Source organism: Quercus robur, chromosome 6 (assembly GCF_932294415.1).
Source record: "Quercus robur chromosome 6, dhQueRobu3.1, whole genome shotgun sequence".
NCBI classification, from domain to species: Eukaryota; Viridiplantae; Streptophyta; class Magnoliopsida; order Fagales; family Fagaceae; genus Quercus; species Quercus robur.
Genome location: NC_065539.1, coordinates 6611335 through 6628914, shown reverse-complemented (window position 1 = coordinate 6628914; position 17580 = coordinate 6611335). Strand labels below are relative to the sequence as shown.

Sequence of the window (17580 nt, the reverse complement as noted above, 5' to 3'; positions counted from 1 at the left end):
TTATACCCTACAAATATAGTGAGCGTTTGGATAGTCAGTTTTCTGGCGTTTTGCTGCGTTTGCGTTTTGGAGTGCTGGGACCCACGCGCACGCGAGCTGAAGAAAACGCAAGTCTGGGTGCTGCTGAGAAACGCAAGTTTCCTCGTTACGCACCGTTTCACTTATCCTTCTACACGCACCGTTTCATTTAAAAGGCTCTACGCACCGTTTCAATGCAAGAGCTGAAACAATCAACCCATTTTGCCTCTTGCGCGTACTGTTCATGTCTCAAAATGCTGAGGAAAACGGTGCACAAGCAGAAGCTGTCAAAACAGAGCATCAACGGTACGCTGTCTGTGTAACGGCTATCTCCATTCTCACGGCTTCTGCTTTTTCTCTCAACTACCATCTGTATAATGCTTTCAATCCCCTTCAATGCTCCGTCCAATTCGCCTTCAATGTCGTTCACCTACCCACCAACCAGCTTTGGGTCAAAACAGAGCACACATATTGATTACTGCAAACCCAGTAGGCAGAACCAAAAGAGAAGATCCCCTCTGTTCAACAAACACTCGAGCTCACCTTCTCTCCACTTGGGTCATCGTCGCCGCCACTCCCCATCTCTGCATTCACGGGTATGTTATTTTCCATGAAGCTTCATCATTTTGTGTTTTTTTGGGTTTAACCGTTTGTGTGTGGTTTTTGTATTCAACTTCTGTGTGTTCTCTGTTGTGTTTTCCATGACACTAGTGTGGGTTTATTGATCCTTTGTCTAATATGAAAACGCTCACTTAGTGCCTCTGTTGGATATACCATTGTTTACTTTGCATTTTTCAGATGAGTTTATTTTGCATTTGGATCCATCATTTCTGTTACTTTGCCTAACTGAATGCACCCAAACTGTTTGTTTAAATGCCTCAACGAGTATAGAAGGTAGTTGTCCAATGCTTCATCAATTTGTGGTTTTTTGGGTTTAACCGTTTGTGTGTGGTTTTTGTATTCAACTGCTCTGTGTGGTTCTATCATATTATTGCATCATAATTATGAAATATATATTTGATTTTCTTAATTATAGTCAAATCAAAGTTCAAAATTTGTAAAATTCTTCTTAATAACAGTTTGTAGACTTTTTCCCTACTAATCATATAAGGGTGGAATAAGATTTTTTTTGTTGATCTTCTGTTCTGTTTTCCATGACACTAGTGTGGGTTTATTGATCCTTGTCTAATACCATTATTTCTCTTAGTGCCTCTGTTGTATTTGGATATACCATTGTTTACTTTGCATTTTTCATATGAGTTTACTTTGCATTTTTCATATGAGTTTACTTTGCATTTGGATACACCATTTCTGTTACTTTGCCTAACTGATTCTAAAATGCACCCAAACTGTTGGTTTAAATGCCTCAATGAGTATAGAAGGGAGTTGTAGGAAAAATGGTTAAGCAGAAGAAATCAATGGAGGGTGGTAGTAATGATGAAAGAGCTGACTGGAGTGACCCTAAGGAACTAGAGGCTTTTTGTCGGTTTTGTGCTGTTCAAGTCATGGCGGGCCAAAGGAAGCCTACTGGATTTTTGTCCAAAATTGGCCAAAGTGAAGTGATTCGGCAGTTGGGTGAGATTGAAAAAGTAGTGACTTGGCTGCAGATTAAAAACAAATGGGATCATTTGAGAAAAAGGTGGAAGATTTATACCAAGTGTTTGGAGAATGAGACTGGGTTGGGTTATGATTCTGTAACTGGGATGTTTGATGCACCTGATGAGTGGTGGACTCGAAAGATTGCGGTTAGTTTTGATCAATACATAATTGTTAAAAAATTTAGTGTCTAAAACTATATTCTTATGTTCTAACTACTGGTTGTCCACATGTAGGCATGTCCCGATGCAAAAACCTTGAGAACGAATGGTTTGCCTAATCGTGACCTTCTGAACATCATGTTTGGAGGCACGACTGCAACGGGAAAAAATGCATTCTGCACGAGTGGTCCAATACCAACGGCAACCACCGAAGGGTCTGGGGACTCCGGTAATAGCATAGAATTTGTTGACCCCCAATGTGAACCCGTTGTGAATGTTGACCCAATGGAGGTTGAAGGTCCATCATTGTCGAGGGTAGGACTAGCAGTGAATAAGGGGAAAGGCCTAGCAACCAGTGTCCACATCTTCAAGCCAATTTCCAAGAAACCAAAAAAAAGGCGTTCAACCGCGCAAGAGATGTCGGACTCTTTGAAGAGTATCTCAAATGTTATTGTTGAAAGATCTAGTCTAAGTGCCCGTACACCATCTGCTCCCACAGCAACGGCTCAGGTTAAAGAAATTATGGACATGGTGTTGAGTCTTCCTGGGGTGTACTCGGGTCATTACCTTCATTTGTTCAGCACTATCTACTTCATGGAAAAAGAGTCGGGTAGACACATGTTTGCAGCACTTTCCGATAACAAGGATATCCAGCTAAAGTGGCTAGAAAAAGAGTACCAAAGGCACCCTGATTATCATTTTTCGTGAAGGAACAATAGATTGTCTCGATAGGGTTGTGTAGGCTTGGTGTAGTAATCAAACTTTCAGTGTTGTATCTATTGCACTATTATATTTCTTTCTTTTTTATTCGTAGGAACTAATGCTTGTTATGAGTGTGTATGTAAGACAATGCTCATCATTCCTATGTGTTTGAGCTATATTTATATATGTTTGTCCAATGCGTCTTTTATCTGAATTTTGCATTTAATATTTTAGAATTCAGCCCTTCTCTTGCTGGTAACTGGAGTTTGTGATGGATGGTTGACTTTGCTAGACGCAAGTTTTATATTAATGGAGAAAATGAGCCATTTCACAGTTTTGGTAATAAGAGCTGCCCTGTGTGATTTCGTACATCTGTTGGTCTGCATATTTTTTGAGATGCCTGCATATTGCTACCTGCATTGCTGGTTCTGTATTGCTGGTTCTGTATCTGTATTGCTGTCTGTATTGCTGGTTCTGTATTGCTGGTTCTGTATTGCTGGTTCTGTATTGCTGTCTGTATTGCTGTCTGTATTGCTGGTTCTGTATTGCTGTCTGTATTGCTGTCTGTATTGCTGTCTGCATATTTTTTTTATTTTTGAAATCAAAGATTATTTATTTCATGAAATTTGTGGAGTGGCTTTTGAGAATGTTTGCTGGTTCTGTTTGCTGGTTCTGTATTGCTGGTCTGTATTGCTGGTTCTGTATTGCTGTCTGTATTGCTGGTTCTGTATTGCTGTCTGCATATATATATATTTTTTTTTAAATCAAAGATTATTTATTTCATGAAATTTGTCGAGTGAAATAAGAGAATGTTTGCTGGTTCTGTATTGCTGGTTCTGTATCTGTATTGCTGTCTGTATTGCTGGTTCTGTATTGCTGTCTGTATTGCTGGTTCTGTATTGCTGGTTCTGTATTGCTGTCTGTATTGCTGGTTCTGTATTGCTGTCTGTATTGCTGTCTGTATTGCTGTCTGTATTGCTGGTTCTGTATTGCTGTCTGTATTGCTGTCTGTATTGCTGTCTGTATTGCTGGTTCTGTATTGCTGTCTGCATATTTTTTTTATTTTTGAAATCAAAGATTATTTATTTCATGAAATTTGTGGAGTGGCTTTTGAGAATGTTTGCTGGTTCTGTTTGCTGGTTCTGTATTGCTGCCTGCTTAACTGTCAAAGAAACCAAATAGAGAATGTTTTGAGCCGGCACTATAGAAAAGGAAAGTGCCGGGCCTTTTAGAGTTTTATGCAATGTGAAATAATAACAGCAACAAAGCATCTAAATTTGATTTTAGGAGTTATTATGCCACAATTTGTTTTTTGGTTTAATGGTAGTCATCTTAAAATTTTGTCCAGAAGAGCATGCTCATTGTTAGAGTTTGTAACTTTTGAAATGTCCCCATAACTCCAATGGCTAGTCATATGAGTTAGCCCAATTTCATACCTTTTTATGTAATTAGTGTTTTGACAACCTTTCTATTGAGGTGTTTGTTAAAGTAAGTTTGTTTTTGACATCCTTTGTTTTCTCAATGACCATGTTTTCTACAGAAAGTTATATTAGTTGCAACATTCAGCTTGAGGTGGTTTTGTTTGGTTGGCCAAATATGAACCAGTTCATTTTTAGAAACTTCTACATTAAATATATATATATATATATATATTGATGTCTACCTTGAATGTTTTATTGTTATTGCTTAGACTATTTTCTGATTATTATTTTTTATTGGTTGTATAGCATTAGATATCATCCGTATTTCAAGGCTCTGAATTGTAAGCTCGATATCTTTTGGATCATTGTTCAATATCTATAAAGCAGTCTCAAGGTATACAAAAAGGATGGATTTGCTAAACGACTCATCTGATTCCCAGCACAAGTGAGTTTCTATACTTTCCCTTGTAGATGTGAATCTATAATTTTTAGAAATATTGGATGAAATCATGAAAGCATATGCTTAGAATTGTTAATTTATTGGTACGACCATAGTTTGAGCCTAGTACCAGTTTGAGTTCCAATAAAATTTAACAACTTGTTTTTAGGTTACATATTATAGTATCACATGAATAAATGTACATGCAATTAAAGTCGGTAACATATGCAGTGACGCAGACTTCGATCTGAGTGACGACATTGTACTCGCAGCATATCTAGCCGGGTGTGCATGTCTAGCTTACGTGAATACCTATATGACTAAAGTACCATTGCATACGAATATACAAACTGGCTTAGAATGGGTACAATATATTTTAACTGGACATGAGAAGAAATGTCGAAGAATTTTTAGAATGTCAAGCTATGTGTTTAGACAATTGTGTAATACACTGCGCCAGTATGGATATTACGGTACCAGAGGTGTTTGCGTGGAAGAGTCTCTGGCAATGACATTGATGATACTTGGTCATGGTGAGGGTAACAGAATGGTGCAGGAAAGATTTCAGCACTCGGGTGAGACAGTGCATCGACACATGGGCACGGTAGTTACATTATTAGCCACCGTTATGGCACGGGACATTATCCAACCTGCTGATCGTACATTTCGGGACGTGCCAGAACATATTCAACATTCAGATCGATATTGGCCACATTTTAAGGTATTTTGTGAATTTAGTATCTTCACTTGATTTAAGTTAAATTATCTTTATGGTCATACTACGTATTTTATTTCACATGGTATTTTTGTCCCAATGATTAGGGTTGCATTGGTGCAATTGATGGGGTCCATGTCCCCGTGGTCATTGATGTTAAGGACCAGCTCCCATACTATGGCAGGAAGGGGATCACCACAACAAATTGCATGTGCGCATGTGACTTTGACATGAAGTTCACATTCGCATGTGTTGGATGGGAAGGATCGGCGCATGACACGAGGATTTTTTACAGCTGCGTCAATAATGAGAGTTACAACTTTCCGAACGCTCCAGCTGGTTTGTAAATATTCAGTTTAATTACAGTATTAAAGTATGTATTAATGTAGTGAAAATACTAATGTAATAAACGTTTTCATTTGCAGGGAAGTATTATTTGGTTGATTCAGGATACCCTATGAGGAAAGGGTTCCTTGCACCATATAAGGGGGAGAGGTACCACATTGGAGAATTTCGGCCTTCTGAAGTGCTGCATCGTCCAGAGGAGAGGTTTAATTATCTCCATTCATCACTCCGTTCAGTCATAGAACGAACTTTTGGAGTTTGGAAGAATAAATGGAGAATTTTGAGACATATGCCACCTTTTAAGGTGCACACTCAAAACTTGGTCATTGTTGCTACAATGGTTCTTCACAATCTCGTTAGAACACATGAGATAAACAATGATGCTGAATGTTCAGGATCTACAGAGGCCACATCATTTGGTAGTGAGACAGGTCATTACGATGTCATGGCAGAAACAATCTCAATCTTGGACGAACCTCAGATGAAACAGGTTCGTATGCGTATCACAAGATCGATATGTGCGGACGATAACTGACTTTTGTGGGGATCATAACTGATGGTTTTTTGAGTTCGTGGATTTGTTTTGTTATGAATCATAAGGATCAAGTGTTAAATCTGTATCTTAGAAACTTTCAGGACACTTGATAGTTTATCCAAATTCACACAAAAAGTGTTTTGTTGTTGGCACCTTTTTATGTATTTTTCACAAGTACAAATAAGACCAATTATCACTTTCGTACTACAGTGCTCGCATTGTACTCTTTCTGATACGTTAGTGTGAAAAGATGAAGTTCACACTCAAAACAGATTTCCAATGAGTTTTTAAATAAATTTGCATAATATAAAGGTAAAAACAAATACACAACGTGTTCAAATAGATTGTAAAATATTCCAAATAAATGACATTAATCAGGAAACTTGATTTTAAAAAAAAGCCATTCAGGCAAAATAATATCAAATAGAAACGAATCAATAGAATAATATCAAATACAAAAGAATCTACATGAACCCCTAAACAAATTTTAGCTATCCCTAATAATTAAGATTGTACTCTTTCTACTACTTTGCAACCTAGCTTTGGCGAAGAGACACTACTACTCTGTCTAACATTATAGAGCAAAGCATCACGCCCAATTAAAACTACATGAAAAAAGCCATCATATTGGTTTGTACGAAGATCTAGTCCCTCTGAAAGTCCACACCATCTTGGATCATGGGATACAATTTCTTTACACTTGTATTAACTGCTTCGAGCTCTTTCAAAACTGTAAATCTTCCAGTTGAATATAAATTTCTAATTTCGCTATTAATGCTAGTTTGCAAACCGGTCAAAGCTTGTGCCCACAAATATTTGTCATCAACATTCAAATCAAACAACTTTCTTCGAAAATCGGAGAAGGCTGAAGCACAGACACTGCAGATAACAACAGAAAACTTCAATCAATAAAAAACTTCACGCATATTTAGCCCAAATTATCAAAACCCACCAACAAAACCCAACATCTATAGCATACAAAAGTGCTATTAAAAAAACAATTAAAAAAAAAAAAAAAAAAAAAAAAAAAAAAAAGAAAAAAAAAGAAAAGGGGGAAGACAAATTGACACACATATAACTTATTTCAAAATCGCTCAGCTGTGTCCAAAACAGAGAAGCAGCGATGCCGTTTCCCATTCCCAGAGCCACTTTCTCTTGGGTTTCTTCTTTCCGCTCAAGCTCTCTATCCCATTCCCATCTCCTTCCAATCCCTCTCTGTCTCTCTTCTCTAACTCACTCTCTCACTCCAATGCGTGCTTTCGATACCCTCACCTCTCTCTCAAATACTACTGCTCATAACCCATCATCCCCTCATACAGTCCATAAAGTAAGTAAGAATCGTTGGAAGCCCATGTGTTTGTACTACACGCAAGGAAAGTGCACTAAGGTAAGCCTTAACTCCTAACCCACCAACCCCATCACTCTTAAACCCCCATTTTTTGCTGCATTTGATGTTTCTATCTCTCTAGCTTCAGCTTTTGGTTCTTCTATCGTGTACATGTGTTTTTTGTAATTGAATAGCCTTTATGTACTATTGTTGTCAAACAAAGATATTTTTTTCTTTGTTCTGTTTTTTGTCTTTTGGGTTATCAAACTTGGCTTATAATTGACCATGTCGTATTCAATACATATGTCAATAACTACTGAAGTATGTGACTGTATAAAAACAGGTAGATAGATAATAAAAAGGATGGAAAGAAAAAAGGGGAAAAGAAACTTGTAATCTTCAAATGCTACTGAATTTCCCATTTCTTCTTGAATCTTTTTCCCCCTAATTAAACAGATTATCAAAACCCACCAACAAAACCCAACATCTATAGCATACAAGATAAACAAAAAGAACTTATGCATGTGTGTGAGTACATATACAAAAATGGATACATAAAAAATTCTATATGTAGATGAAGATCTGAAAAAAGAAGTTATTGGAGCTGGGAAAATTAGGGTTTTTGGAGGTGGAAAGTGGGGAGAGAGGAGGACTCACCTTGGACTTTGAAGAATTTGAAAAACATGTTCTCTTTCTCTCTCTGTGTTTCTCTGATCAAACCTTGGCTTGGTGTGAGTGTGGTCTTTTTTTCTCGGGGGCTGAATGTAATCAAAAACTATCAGAATATCTAATAATAATATATCGAGCAAATTCACACTGATGTCCAAGAAAAACCAGCAGAAAAACCATAAGACAAAGCACCAATTTCATGCACTTATTTGAACACGTCTTTAACTAATTTATGCACATGGGCTAAGTAAGTAACTGACTGCAAGCTGTGTGCATCTCAATAAAATTCATAACCAACAATCCAGTATTACTTTAACCCAAAGCACATAATAACAATCCAGTAATCCACATATAAATCGTATCATCTTCAAAAGCAGGATATTTAAGAATAATATAGGATGCTATCAATCCAGTATTACCTTATGTTACGAATTTTATAATGGCAAACTTTTCCATAATGAAAGTATGAATGAATCTGCCTTCCTTTGCAACTACATTCAGGAAATGAAAAGGACTCAGATTTCACACTCCAGTCCACACATTTCAGGTATAAAACCTCTAGCTCTAAAAAACCAATAGGGTCAGGACTCAGCTCTATCAGATTATTCTAGCAATCCACAATCCCTAATCAAAGGAGAAAGATCATCTAGAAAATATTAAAAATAATAATTCATGAAATGCATATGATAAATGTCTTTAAAATATTTAAATGCTAAAGTCACTCAACACCAGTCGGGCAATGCCCTGTTACTTGGAAAGTGCATTTTTATCAAAGTGCAAAACTCTTTTTCATTTGAAGCACAGAATGAAGAACACCACAATTGAAAATCAGATAAAGAGAGGGCATTCACAATTCTAACATCTTTGTTGAGAATATTTGGGATCACAGTATATGTCAAAAATAAAATTAAAAGAAAAACATTGTCAAACGAAACAGAGAGATTGAAAGAAACATTACAGTTTCTGAGCAACCATTGCCAGCCTTCTGAACACTTTCAATGGTTAACTGAAACAATTAAATTATGGGCACTGCAAAAGACAAAACCAATGGATTTTATCACTGGGAAAAAAAAAAATTAAAAAAAAAAAAAAAACGGAGCAACATTTATGGAATTATAAAAATCGATTGGAAAGGGGAAAAAATTACCTTCAGTACTGGGTAATATGACATCCATTTGCAGATAAAACCAAAAATCGAAAAATTCAATATCACTAACCCATTTGCAAGATACCCTGACCGCATGTGTTGTGTTCAATTTCCGGTGGGAGCTCGGAGCCGAAAATCTCGGCGGTGCCGTTGAGGAGGGTTCGATGGTGCACACCAGCTTGGTCCTTCGGGTGCTTCTGAACCCGTTCTCTTTCAGCTCCGTCTCAGTGACGGCGTCCACTTCTATGGAACCCGCCGCCACCGGGTACTCCTCCTCACGAGATATTACAGCGCCTTTGCCGTTATCGGAGACAAGGAGTGGGGAAGATGAGTCGAGATCTGAGGAGGAGGAGGAGGAGGCTCTGATTGAGATGAGAGGGAAGCGGCGATTGTAGGTGGTGGAACTCTCGGATGGGCGTGGAACTCTCCGCTTCAGAGGCTTAGCTAGGTACGGTGAGGAGTGGAAAAGAAAATCAGAGTGAAAATTTTGTAATTTATATGCTACAGTAACTTCAGCAGCGCTACAGTGCTTTCAGCTAAATTTGGGACACGCGTTTTCCTACTTATTTGCTACAGTGTTTTCAGCAACTTTCAGCAACAATAAGCTGTATCCAAACGGACCCATAAACCGATGATTGACGAATGGCGAGGTGTGATTTTTTTTTTCTTAATAATAGTAGGTGAGAAATTTGAATATTTGAATATTTCCGTTGGAAATATTTAAGGGTAGTATTGTCCTGTTAAGAAATAATTTTATGTCAAAAAAAAAAAAAAAAAAAAGGTTAACTTTTTGTCAAATTTTTTATTAATTCTATAAGAGTACTAACATTGACGGTGTAAACACCCCTCAATTGCTATTTTATAACCCAAGACATTCAAAACTCACTCCATTCGGATTTGTTATTTTGCAACCTTATTATTCATAGGTTGTAAAGAAAAAAAAATTTTATTTTAATCTTGTGGTTGCATGTGAAGAGAAAAAGAGAATGAGAAGAAAAAGAAAGAGAATAGTACTTTTTATTATTTTATTAGGTAATTTATATTATTTTATTGGGTTGTATGTAAAAATAAAAATTAGGATGCAGAATGAGTTTTTAAATAGGTTGATAAAATAGATAAAATAATGTTTGAGGATGCAAAATAGTTTTTTTTTTTTTCTTTTTTGCATCCCCAGATGCTAGTGCTTTAAGATGTAGAGTTAATAAAACTAATTTTTTGAGTTTCACTTATCACTTCAATGTTGTTTTCAATCATTTTATCAATTTATATCTATTTTTTTATTAGGTAGACTTCTCAATAAATCATTCTTAACAGCGCCCCTTAACATGCAAGACTTTTGACTATTGTCAATTTACATTTTTTTAAATTTTAATATGATCCCATAATTTATTGATCAGAATTTTTAATGGGGTAAAATACTAAAATCTATGTACAGTTCTTTTTGTGCACTATATTAGCCTCCCAAATTATATTCAAAATTTCAAATACATATTGCAATAAATTTAATTATCTTCTAAAAAGATTCAAATGTATTTATTGGGCCTTCGTGAGTTGGGTTATTCTTAGGTCCAAATAAAAAAATAAAATTAGCCGTTAAACTTTAAGTCTTCGGGAAGCTACAGTAAGCCTCACGATTTAGTGGCATTGTGGCCCAAAAAAACTTGAATACCTTGTAATTGAGAATCTTCCCCTTCAAATCAAATTTATGTAAATTTTGACTTTTAACTGGGGTAGCCCATCAATGAAGAAATAAGAGAAATAGCATGAGCCATGAATCTTGAGCCTTTGAGAAGAGATTATGGGCTTTATGTTGATTTCATGGGCTTCCATTCCACGAGGCAAGATAAGTGTGGGCCATGAGCCCATCACATGATGTTGGCAATAATGTGGACCATGAACCCAATTTATGGGGTAAAAAGATAAGATGTACTATTTGAACTTAAGAAAAATATGGGTTATAAGCCCAACTCATTAGGCGTGAGGAATTTTAGACAAAAACGCAATCCTTGTGATTGGATAAAATATGTATCTTTTTGGGTTTTCAATGAATTTAGTCTAAAATCCATTTTTAATTATAAAATATGATGAGGTGGCATGGGTTAGCCAATAAAATTAGCTCATTGCGGCTTTAGAGAAAAAACATGCTTCAATAAGATTTACCTTGCAATCATCCTTTATCTTAAAAAACTTTGAGACGGCTAAAAATGGAAATTGAAACTCTCTTAGCTTAAAGCAAAGAGATTACCTCGTTGCAATTTAGTTTATAGTTTTTGGAAAATGTATTAGTATCAATTTTTGTATATTTTAATCTCAAGACGATGACATTTTTTATTTGGCTGCAAATGATATTTGTGCATGATTAACCCTTCAAGACCCTATTTCTCTTACTTTTTTTAATGAAATTTAATTGGCTCTTAATGCAAAAGTTATAAAGTTATAAATTTATGATATTTGATGGTGATCTATAACAAATAGTTTTCATCCATAATGGTTATCCAAGACTAGTGAAGTCTAAGACAATCTTCAGTCATCCAAAGACGTCAAAACATGTCATTAATTGTTCAAGGGATTCTGGTTGTCCACACCATGAGAAGGTATGGACGATTAATAAACACTGAGTAAATTTCTGAATATTTCCTCCTAATCATAAATGATTAAACCATGATCACTTATCTCGAAACATGGGAAGAATTATTCGAAATTCACTCCGCTCTCCTCACTAGGTCCACACATCTACCATGATGTTAGTGGCATCCAACGAGTAGACCCACTCTAAACTCTATAAAAGGAACCCCATCCCACTAGCCTAAAGTAAATTTTTACTATTCATCTACTTACTATACTTGAGTCCTAGAGAGAAATCTGACTTAACTATCGGAAGGTCCTTGACCAGTTCACCCCGGTCATCTTCAATAGTCTTTTCCTTTCTTTTCAGGTTATCAAACTACCATTGAAACCTGGAGCATTCAACCTACTGATTTTTCAAGCATCGTCAATATTGAAGTTCATATATTAAGAATAAGTCATGGACCATGAATTGTTGATACATTGGAAGTGGGAAAGGATACTTTGATCTCAGACATTTTTGTAAAAAATACAAAGAATTGTTATTTGATTTAAAGGTCGTTGGCATTTTGGCCATATTGTTAAAAAAGTTGTGTTCAATCAATTGAAATATTGATATATTTACTTGACCTCCTCTAGCCCTCCCAAATACAACTTGGTATTTTTATAAAAAATTTATTAAATAAAATTTAGATACAATACTTTAAGAAGAAAAAAAAAATGTTAGAATAGCGAATGCATATATTGTATCTAATCTCATATGCCTCACTGCCTCAGTAGTGATTACATACTTTCAATCTCAAAAAGAGTTATAAGTCACGAGTTAACATCTTTCAAGATTCTCGACTAATTCATAAAAAAAATTGTCCAATTACTACTCTCAATGCAAATTTCGGATCAATCCCTTGATTTATGTGTCTATAGTAGAATCAACTATTCATTTATTCAGGGGAAAAAAAAAGTCCTTTTCCAACCGAAATTTAAAAAGTAAGTAATTTATAAATAAAATTGGAAACTAAATTAGACTCAGGTTAAACAGGCCCAAGTTCAACCCAAGGCCCATTCGCAGCCCTCTTTATCAGTGTCTTTTCCTATACCTTAACCGTTGGAACCGTTACCTCTCTGAGAGTCTGTTTTTGATAGTAAGATTGCACACACTGAGAACTCTTTGGCTTCTGTAATCAGATTCCAGGTTAGAACATTGATACTTGCAAACTTCTTCTTTGTCCCTTTGTCCATTTCCCATTTTTAATACCATTTTTTTTTGGGTAAGTATTCTTTATACCAGTGTTTCTTTTTGCCTTTTGTTTTCTTTATACGTATTACTTTTGAAACAAAGATGAAAGATGTAACCTATGTTAATTTATATAAGGATTAAAATGAAATCTTGGGTCTTATGAAGAAGTTCCAAAATTCTTTGATATGTTGGGTTTTACACTGTTGCCTGTTGCCTGTTGGATGTAGGGAAATGGCTTTATATGATGCTATGAATATCAGAGCATGTATATATGGGCATGTATTTGTGCATTATATGTATGTGTGTGTATGGACCCCATGATTTGGTTCATAATGATATATTTTTAATCAAGTTTACATTGATGGTTCAAATGTCGTTTTTTTTCTTTATTTGGTCAGTTTTATGATTGTAAATAGTGGAATGGTTTATAATTGGAAAATGTAGCAATCCTGAATTATGATGAATGAAAATTACATAACCTTTACAAAAAAAAAAAAAAAAAAAAAAAAAAAAAAAGCCTCTGAGCAAGAGCGTGAGCACTTGCTCAGAGGCTTGTTTGGATTATTTGGCTAACTCCTTGAACGAGATTGAGATTTGAATGCCTTCAGTACTATGTGATTTCTGATGTCCCTTTTTGAGCAATGGAATCTGGACTTTAACCCTTTTTTAGATTTCCCCCCAACCCAGGTATGAACTTACTTTAACTAATGTTGTTCACCCTGTTGTCCTTCAAGTTTTTTATTTTCTGTGTGCTTGTATAATGTGACCTCATTGCCCTGTCATTTTCAAAATTTATGGCCAAATTTGGGAAATAATTTTGGACTATCAGTTAAGGAACAAATTTGCATTCTGGAATCTATGGTGCTGGAAAAATTGAAAGATTGCATTTTTAATGACAAGAATGGGAAAAACATATTAACTACAATAGGTTTGAACTTTGTAGCAATATTGGGTACCATTTATAACCTTTTACTTTATTCTATATTTTAAAACTCCCACTTGCTACCTAATATTTATTTTTTGCCATTGATTTTCTCAGTGCAATTGCTTTGGAGCTAATATCAATTGATATCAGCTTTTGAATGAGACATGACTGTGGAAATCTTTCACAATGGGGGGTGTAATCGGTAAAGCTGCAAATGGAATTGGAGGTGTTATTGGAAGTGCATTTGCAGCTCCAGTCAAGACTATCTTTGGTGCATCATGCGAGTAAGAAAACTTCCATGTTGTTAAGTTTCATGTTTTATACTGTCTGTTACTAGTGTTGGGCTCTGCTACACTCAATCAACTAAGTTGTGAAGTTGAAAGAAGCTCAGTAGGCACTGAGATTGGCTTCAATTTATTTTCATTCTATTCACATTTTCCCTTTGTGTCTATTCTTACTTGGCACAATTGATTACTGATATAAAGCTTCAAACACTGATGCAAATGTCTTCTACTCTAGCAATTATTTGTGAGGAATGAAAATATATGTACTTCACTTTGCCTTATCTTTTAAATGTGTTTCACCAGGCTTTATGAGTATGTGCTTGATGTGTGAATGGTGAGCCTCTCTTTCACCTCTAGTTAATTATAAAGGAATTTAGCATGTGGGTCAGGTGGATCTTTTACATGGATGCATCTTGAAATAGTTGGCCGGGCCAAGTCAGTAGGGGGACCCTGTCGGGCTCCTTAAAAAAAAAAACTGAACATCGAACTCTCATATAAATTCACTTTAAAGCCTTCTTCGCCATATAGGAATTAGGAACTATTTCATTTTTTTCCTTTAACTCGCAACATTCCTTGGGAACAGAATATTTATTTTTTATTCCATCTAAACCTTTCACTGCTATGTAAGATTCCTTCCGCATTAATACATGGGAGCCAAAGATTTGGGTTTTGTTCCATCAAGAGTCACCAACTTGTGCATCCTTTTATCTGGAAATTAGACTTCTCTACCTACTTGGCCAGTGTCAAATAACTGAAGGGGCATTTCTGCCTTTGCTCAAGAATCACATGAGAACATTGCAAGTTATAAAATTGTAGGTTCCTTATCTTGCAATGGTGACTGTTTTAAAGACATTCAGTTCAGTTTTTCAAACCTTGATATCAAAAACTTGTGAAAGGACTTTTGAACATAAAACAAAGTATTATGCAGGCATTGTGTTAATTAAAGCTGAGAGAGAAGTTGAAGAAATTTTTATGTTTAAGCCTCTCTACCTTTCCATATAGTTTTTTTTTTTTTTTGGTTCACAGAATCCGAAGCTTTGTGTATTCAGGTAGGAAACTCATGCCTGTGTTCCATATATTTTGACATGTTGAAACAATAGTGACCAACAGTTCCTTTCTTACCAGAATCTTTTGAGACATTTGTGGTCTGCAGTTAGTCCCCTTAGAAAGGGAAAACGGAGAGAAGTATTCCTATGCATTAAAGGTGTATTCTAACAGATAGAATTTTAAAATGATCTTAGATAGGCTCATGGAGAAAAAGATTATTGCTTACATCTGATGACATCATCTAGTCAACCCTGTTCTAAAATAATTAGTCCATTCACAATTGGGCAAATTATCATGGACCCTGAGAAGGAGACAAAAGGATACTTTGGGGGGATTATTTTGGTCAATCTTTTTGATTTAAAGAAAACCATTATTAGTTGTTTTAAATGTGGTTATGACCTATGAACATAAACTTTAGTCGGCTCAGATAGGTTTTGGGTCCTCATGTTTTACCCACTACAATCATGGATAATGTAACTTTATCATGCATGCATTTTCATAGTTATCGATTTTCTGGTTCTTCTATTTTGACTTTGATCTGCTTGTTTTGCAGGGGCGTTTGTTCAGGACCATGGGATGTAGTATGTTTCATTGAGCATTTATGTGTCTCCAACCTGTTGAAACTGCTAATGATCTTGGTCCTTTGCTACATAAGTAATTCCTCAGTCCTAAGTTTTCTTGATGGTTTTTTTCCACCTTTTTTTTATTTTTTTATTTTTTTAATATTGCTTCCATTAATTTCAAATGATTAGCCTTGCAAACATCATGTGGGCTGATGAGTCCACCTTTCCTTTTCTTTGACGGACACATTTCAACCACTTGACCTGGTTCTGCTTCACTATTTCTCCCAGGGTTGCTAATTTTTCTGTCTGAGTTTTAGGATTGCCATTTGTTTCTGAAGGTTTGATACGTTCCTGTAACAAGAAGAAACTTTTGTTTTTTCCCCTTTATTTGTTAGAAGAATTTTACTTCTAGAACCCTTTAAAGTGAAACTTATTACAATGTTTATGTGTATGTCCGCACATGCACACTATATATGCATTTATGCACTCACATATACACACATCACTCTTTATGGTCCTACTATTCATTTTTAACCATAAATAATAGACTAATACATGCTTTTTTTTACTTTCTCTTTTATGGCATTTATCCATATCACTGTTTTCTGCCGTTGCCAGAGAAGCTACTTGAAGCACATTGTGCTAGCTCTATCAGATTCTTGATGTAAATCTATTACAAATTGGAAATGACTGCTTAGCCATTAAATTGCATAATTTTGTTTTTTAGTTAAAGATAAGGAAATGGCTTATTTATATTTTTCTCTGCATCAGTGTTGTTGTTGTTCTACTTATTGTTCAAGTTGGGGATCTGCCAATGCATAGTAAGAAGCCTTTGTAAGATGTGTTGGGCAGCATGTGAGACATATTTTTTTTCTTTAGAAGACATTAGCTGTTTCTTGTGGCACAAGTTAAAGAATACCAAGAGGATAAATCGCCGGCGTAGGCGCCGTTTTCAAGATGTTGAATTAGGGTACAGTTCAAGTGATGAAAGTGATTTTTTAGATAACTATCATCATCTAAATGTCAGTAGAAAGCAAAAGTCGGTCAGAGAGAGAAGAAAAGATCGGCTTCGGAGATCTCTCTACCCTTCAAGTAGGCATAGTGGACACTGTCACAATCACCATCATGTAAGGTTGAAGACTGGGGAAGTATCTGTTCATGTTAGGGGCAGATCTCAAAGATTAAGGAGCTCAAGACAACTTCAATTGAGTAAGGTAAGAAATGTTCGAAAAGATGCTGGGATTTTCAAGAGGAGACGGTTTAAATGATCATATCATGGTTGGAGATACTGCTTTGGTTTGTAGCAGTCTTTAAAATTGAAGTAATTATAAAATTTTTTACTTAACAAATGCAATTTCTAGTTTAGAGTGTCTGTGTCAGTGTAAGAATTACAAGGTCAACCCTCTCTCCTGGGCTTCGTTTTGTGATTTTGTCTTAAGGCCTAAAGGCACAACAAGGTGTTTTTTTTTTGGGGGGGGGGGGGGGGGGGTGTGGTTGAGGCTAAAATTTGACGTTGAGCACAAAGAACATTATTACGCTTTTATCATTATGGAATTTGGAGGATGCAATCATTTAGGTGTATTATTCATACACATGCATATATTTTCTGTAACCATACTTACATATTCAGTTGTTTATAAATGAGATGAAGGTAAATAAGCAGTTTCAAGTTTGTACTGTAGGCTTTTACAGTTTCATTCTCTTTAGTTTGAAATACTTATGTACCGCTATTGTTCTCATTTCTTTTTTATTTGTTTATTATTTAGTTTTATTCACTAATGCAACATAAGTTAGTCTAATAGTGATTGTTAAGAGGTTCAATTCTTTCCTTCAAATATTTTGGCACAAATTTTAGGCGAATTATCCTGCCCACTATCTTTATAT

The 17580-nt window shown here is 35.6% G+C and overlaps 2 protein-coding genes across 6 annotated transcripts; both read left to right on the top strand.

Moving 5' to 3' along the window:
- Window positions 1-19: 19 nt before the first annotated feature.
- On the top strand, window positions 20-6139 carry LOC126732488 (L10-interacting MYB domain-containing protein-like). 5 transcript variants are annotated; one of them, XM_050435365.1, is made up of 8 exons: window positions 20-614; window positions 1398-1763; window positions 1851-2816; window positions 4205-4343; window positions 4569-5058; window positions 5160-5391; window positions 5478-5701; window positions 5793-6139. In XM_050435365.1, the coding sequence occupies exons 4-8, from the start codon at window positions 4306-4308 to the stop codon at window positions 5880-5882; spliced, it is 1074 nt and encodes a 357-aa protein (XP_050291322.1). In that variant the 5' UTR covers window positions 20-614; window positions 1398-1763; window positions 1851-2816; window positions 4205-4305; the 3' UTR covers window positions 5883-6139. The 5 variants fall into 5 exon arrangements, with proteins under 5 accessions (XP_050291322.1, XP_050291320.1, XP_050291319.1 ...); XM_050435363.1 differs by having other exon boundaries at window positions 1411-1763; window positions 5478-6139; XM_050435362.1 differs by having other exon boundaries at window positions 5478-6139.
- A 6574-nt stretch (window positions 6140-12713) lies between these two features.
- Window positions 12714-17163, top strand: LOC126732485 (uncharacterized). Its single transcript, XM_050435355.1, has 4 exons — window positions 12714-12832; window positions 13917-14086; window positions 15687-15787; window positions 16468-17163. The coding sequence occupies exons 2-4, from the start codon at window positions 13989-13991 to the stop codon at window positions 16962-16964; spliced, it is 696 nt and encodes a 231-aa protein (XP_050291312.1). The 5' UTR covers window positions 12714-12832; window positions 13917-13988; the 3' UTR covers window positions 16965-17163.
- The last annotated feature ends 417 nt before the right edge of the window (window positions 17164-17580 follow it).

Excerpts from the sequence above, each read along its gene's own strand:
- LOC126732485 (XM_050435355.1), top strand. The coding sequence starts at position 13,989 with ATGGGGGGTGTAATCGGTAAAGCTGCAAATGGAATTGGAGGTGTTATT. Across the intron at positions 14,087-15,686 it reads ATCTTTGGTGCATCATGCGA|GGGCGTTTGTTCAGGACCAT; the intron begins GTAAGAAAACTT and ends CTTGTTTTGCAG. Across the intron at positions 15,788-16,467 it reads CTTGGTCCTTTGCTACATAA|TGTTGTTGTTGTTCTACTTA; the intron begins GTAATTCCTCAG and ends TCTCTGCATCAG.
- LOC126732488 (XM_050435361.1), top strand. The coding sequence starts at position 396 with ATGCTTTCAATCCCCTTCAATGCTCCGTCCAATTCGCCTTCAATGTCG. Across the intron at positions 615-1,397 it reads CCCCATCTCTGCATTCACGG|AAGGGAGTTGTAGGAAAAAT; the intron begins GTATGTTATTTT and ends CAATGAGTATAG. Across the intron at positions 1,764-1,850 it reads GGTGGACTCGAAAGATTGCG|GCATGTCCCGATGCAAAAAC; the intron begins GTTAGTTTTGAT and ends GTCCACATGTAG.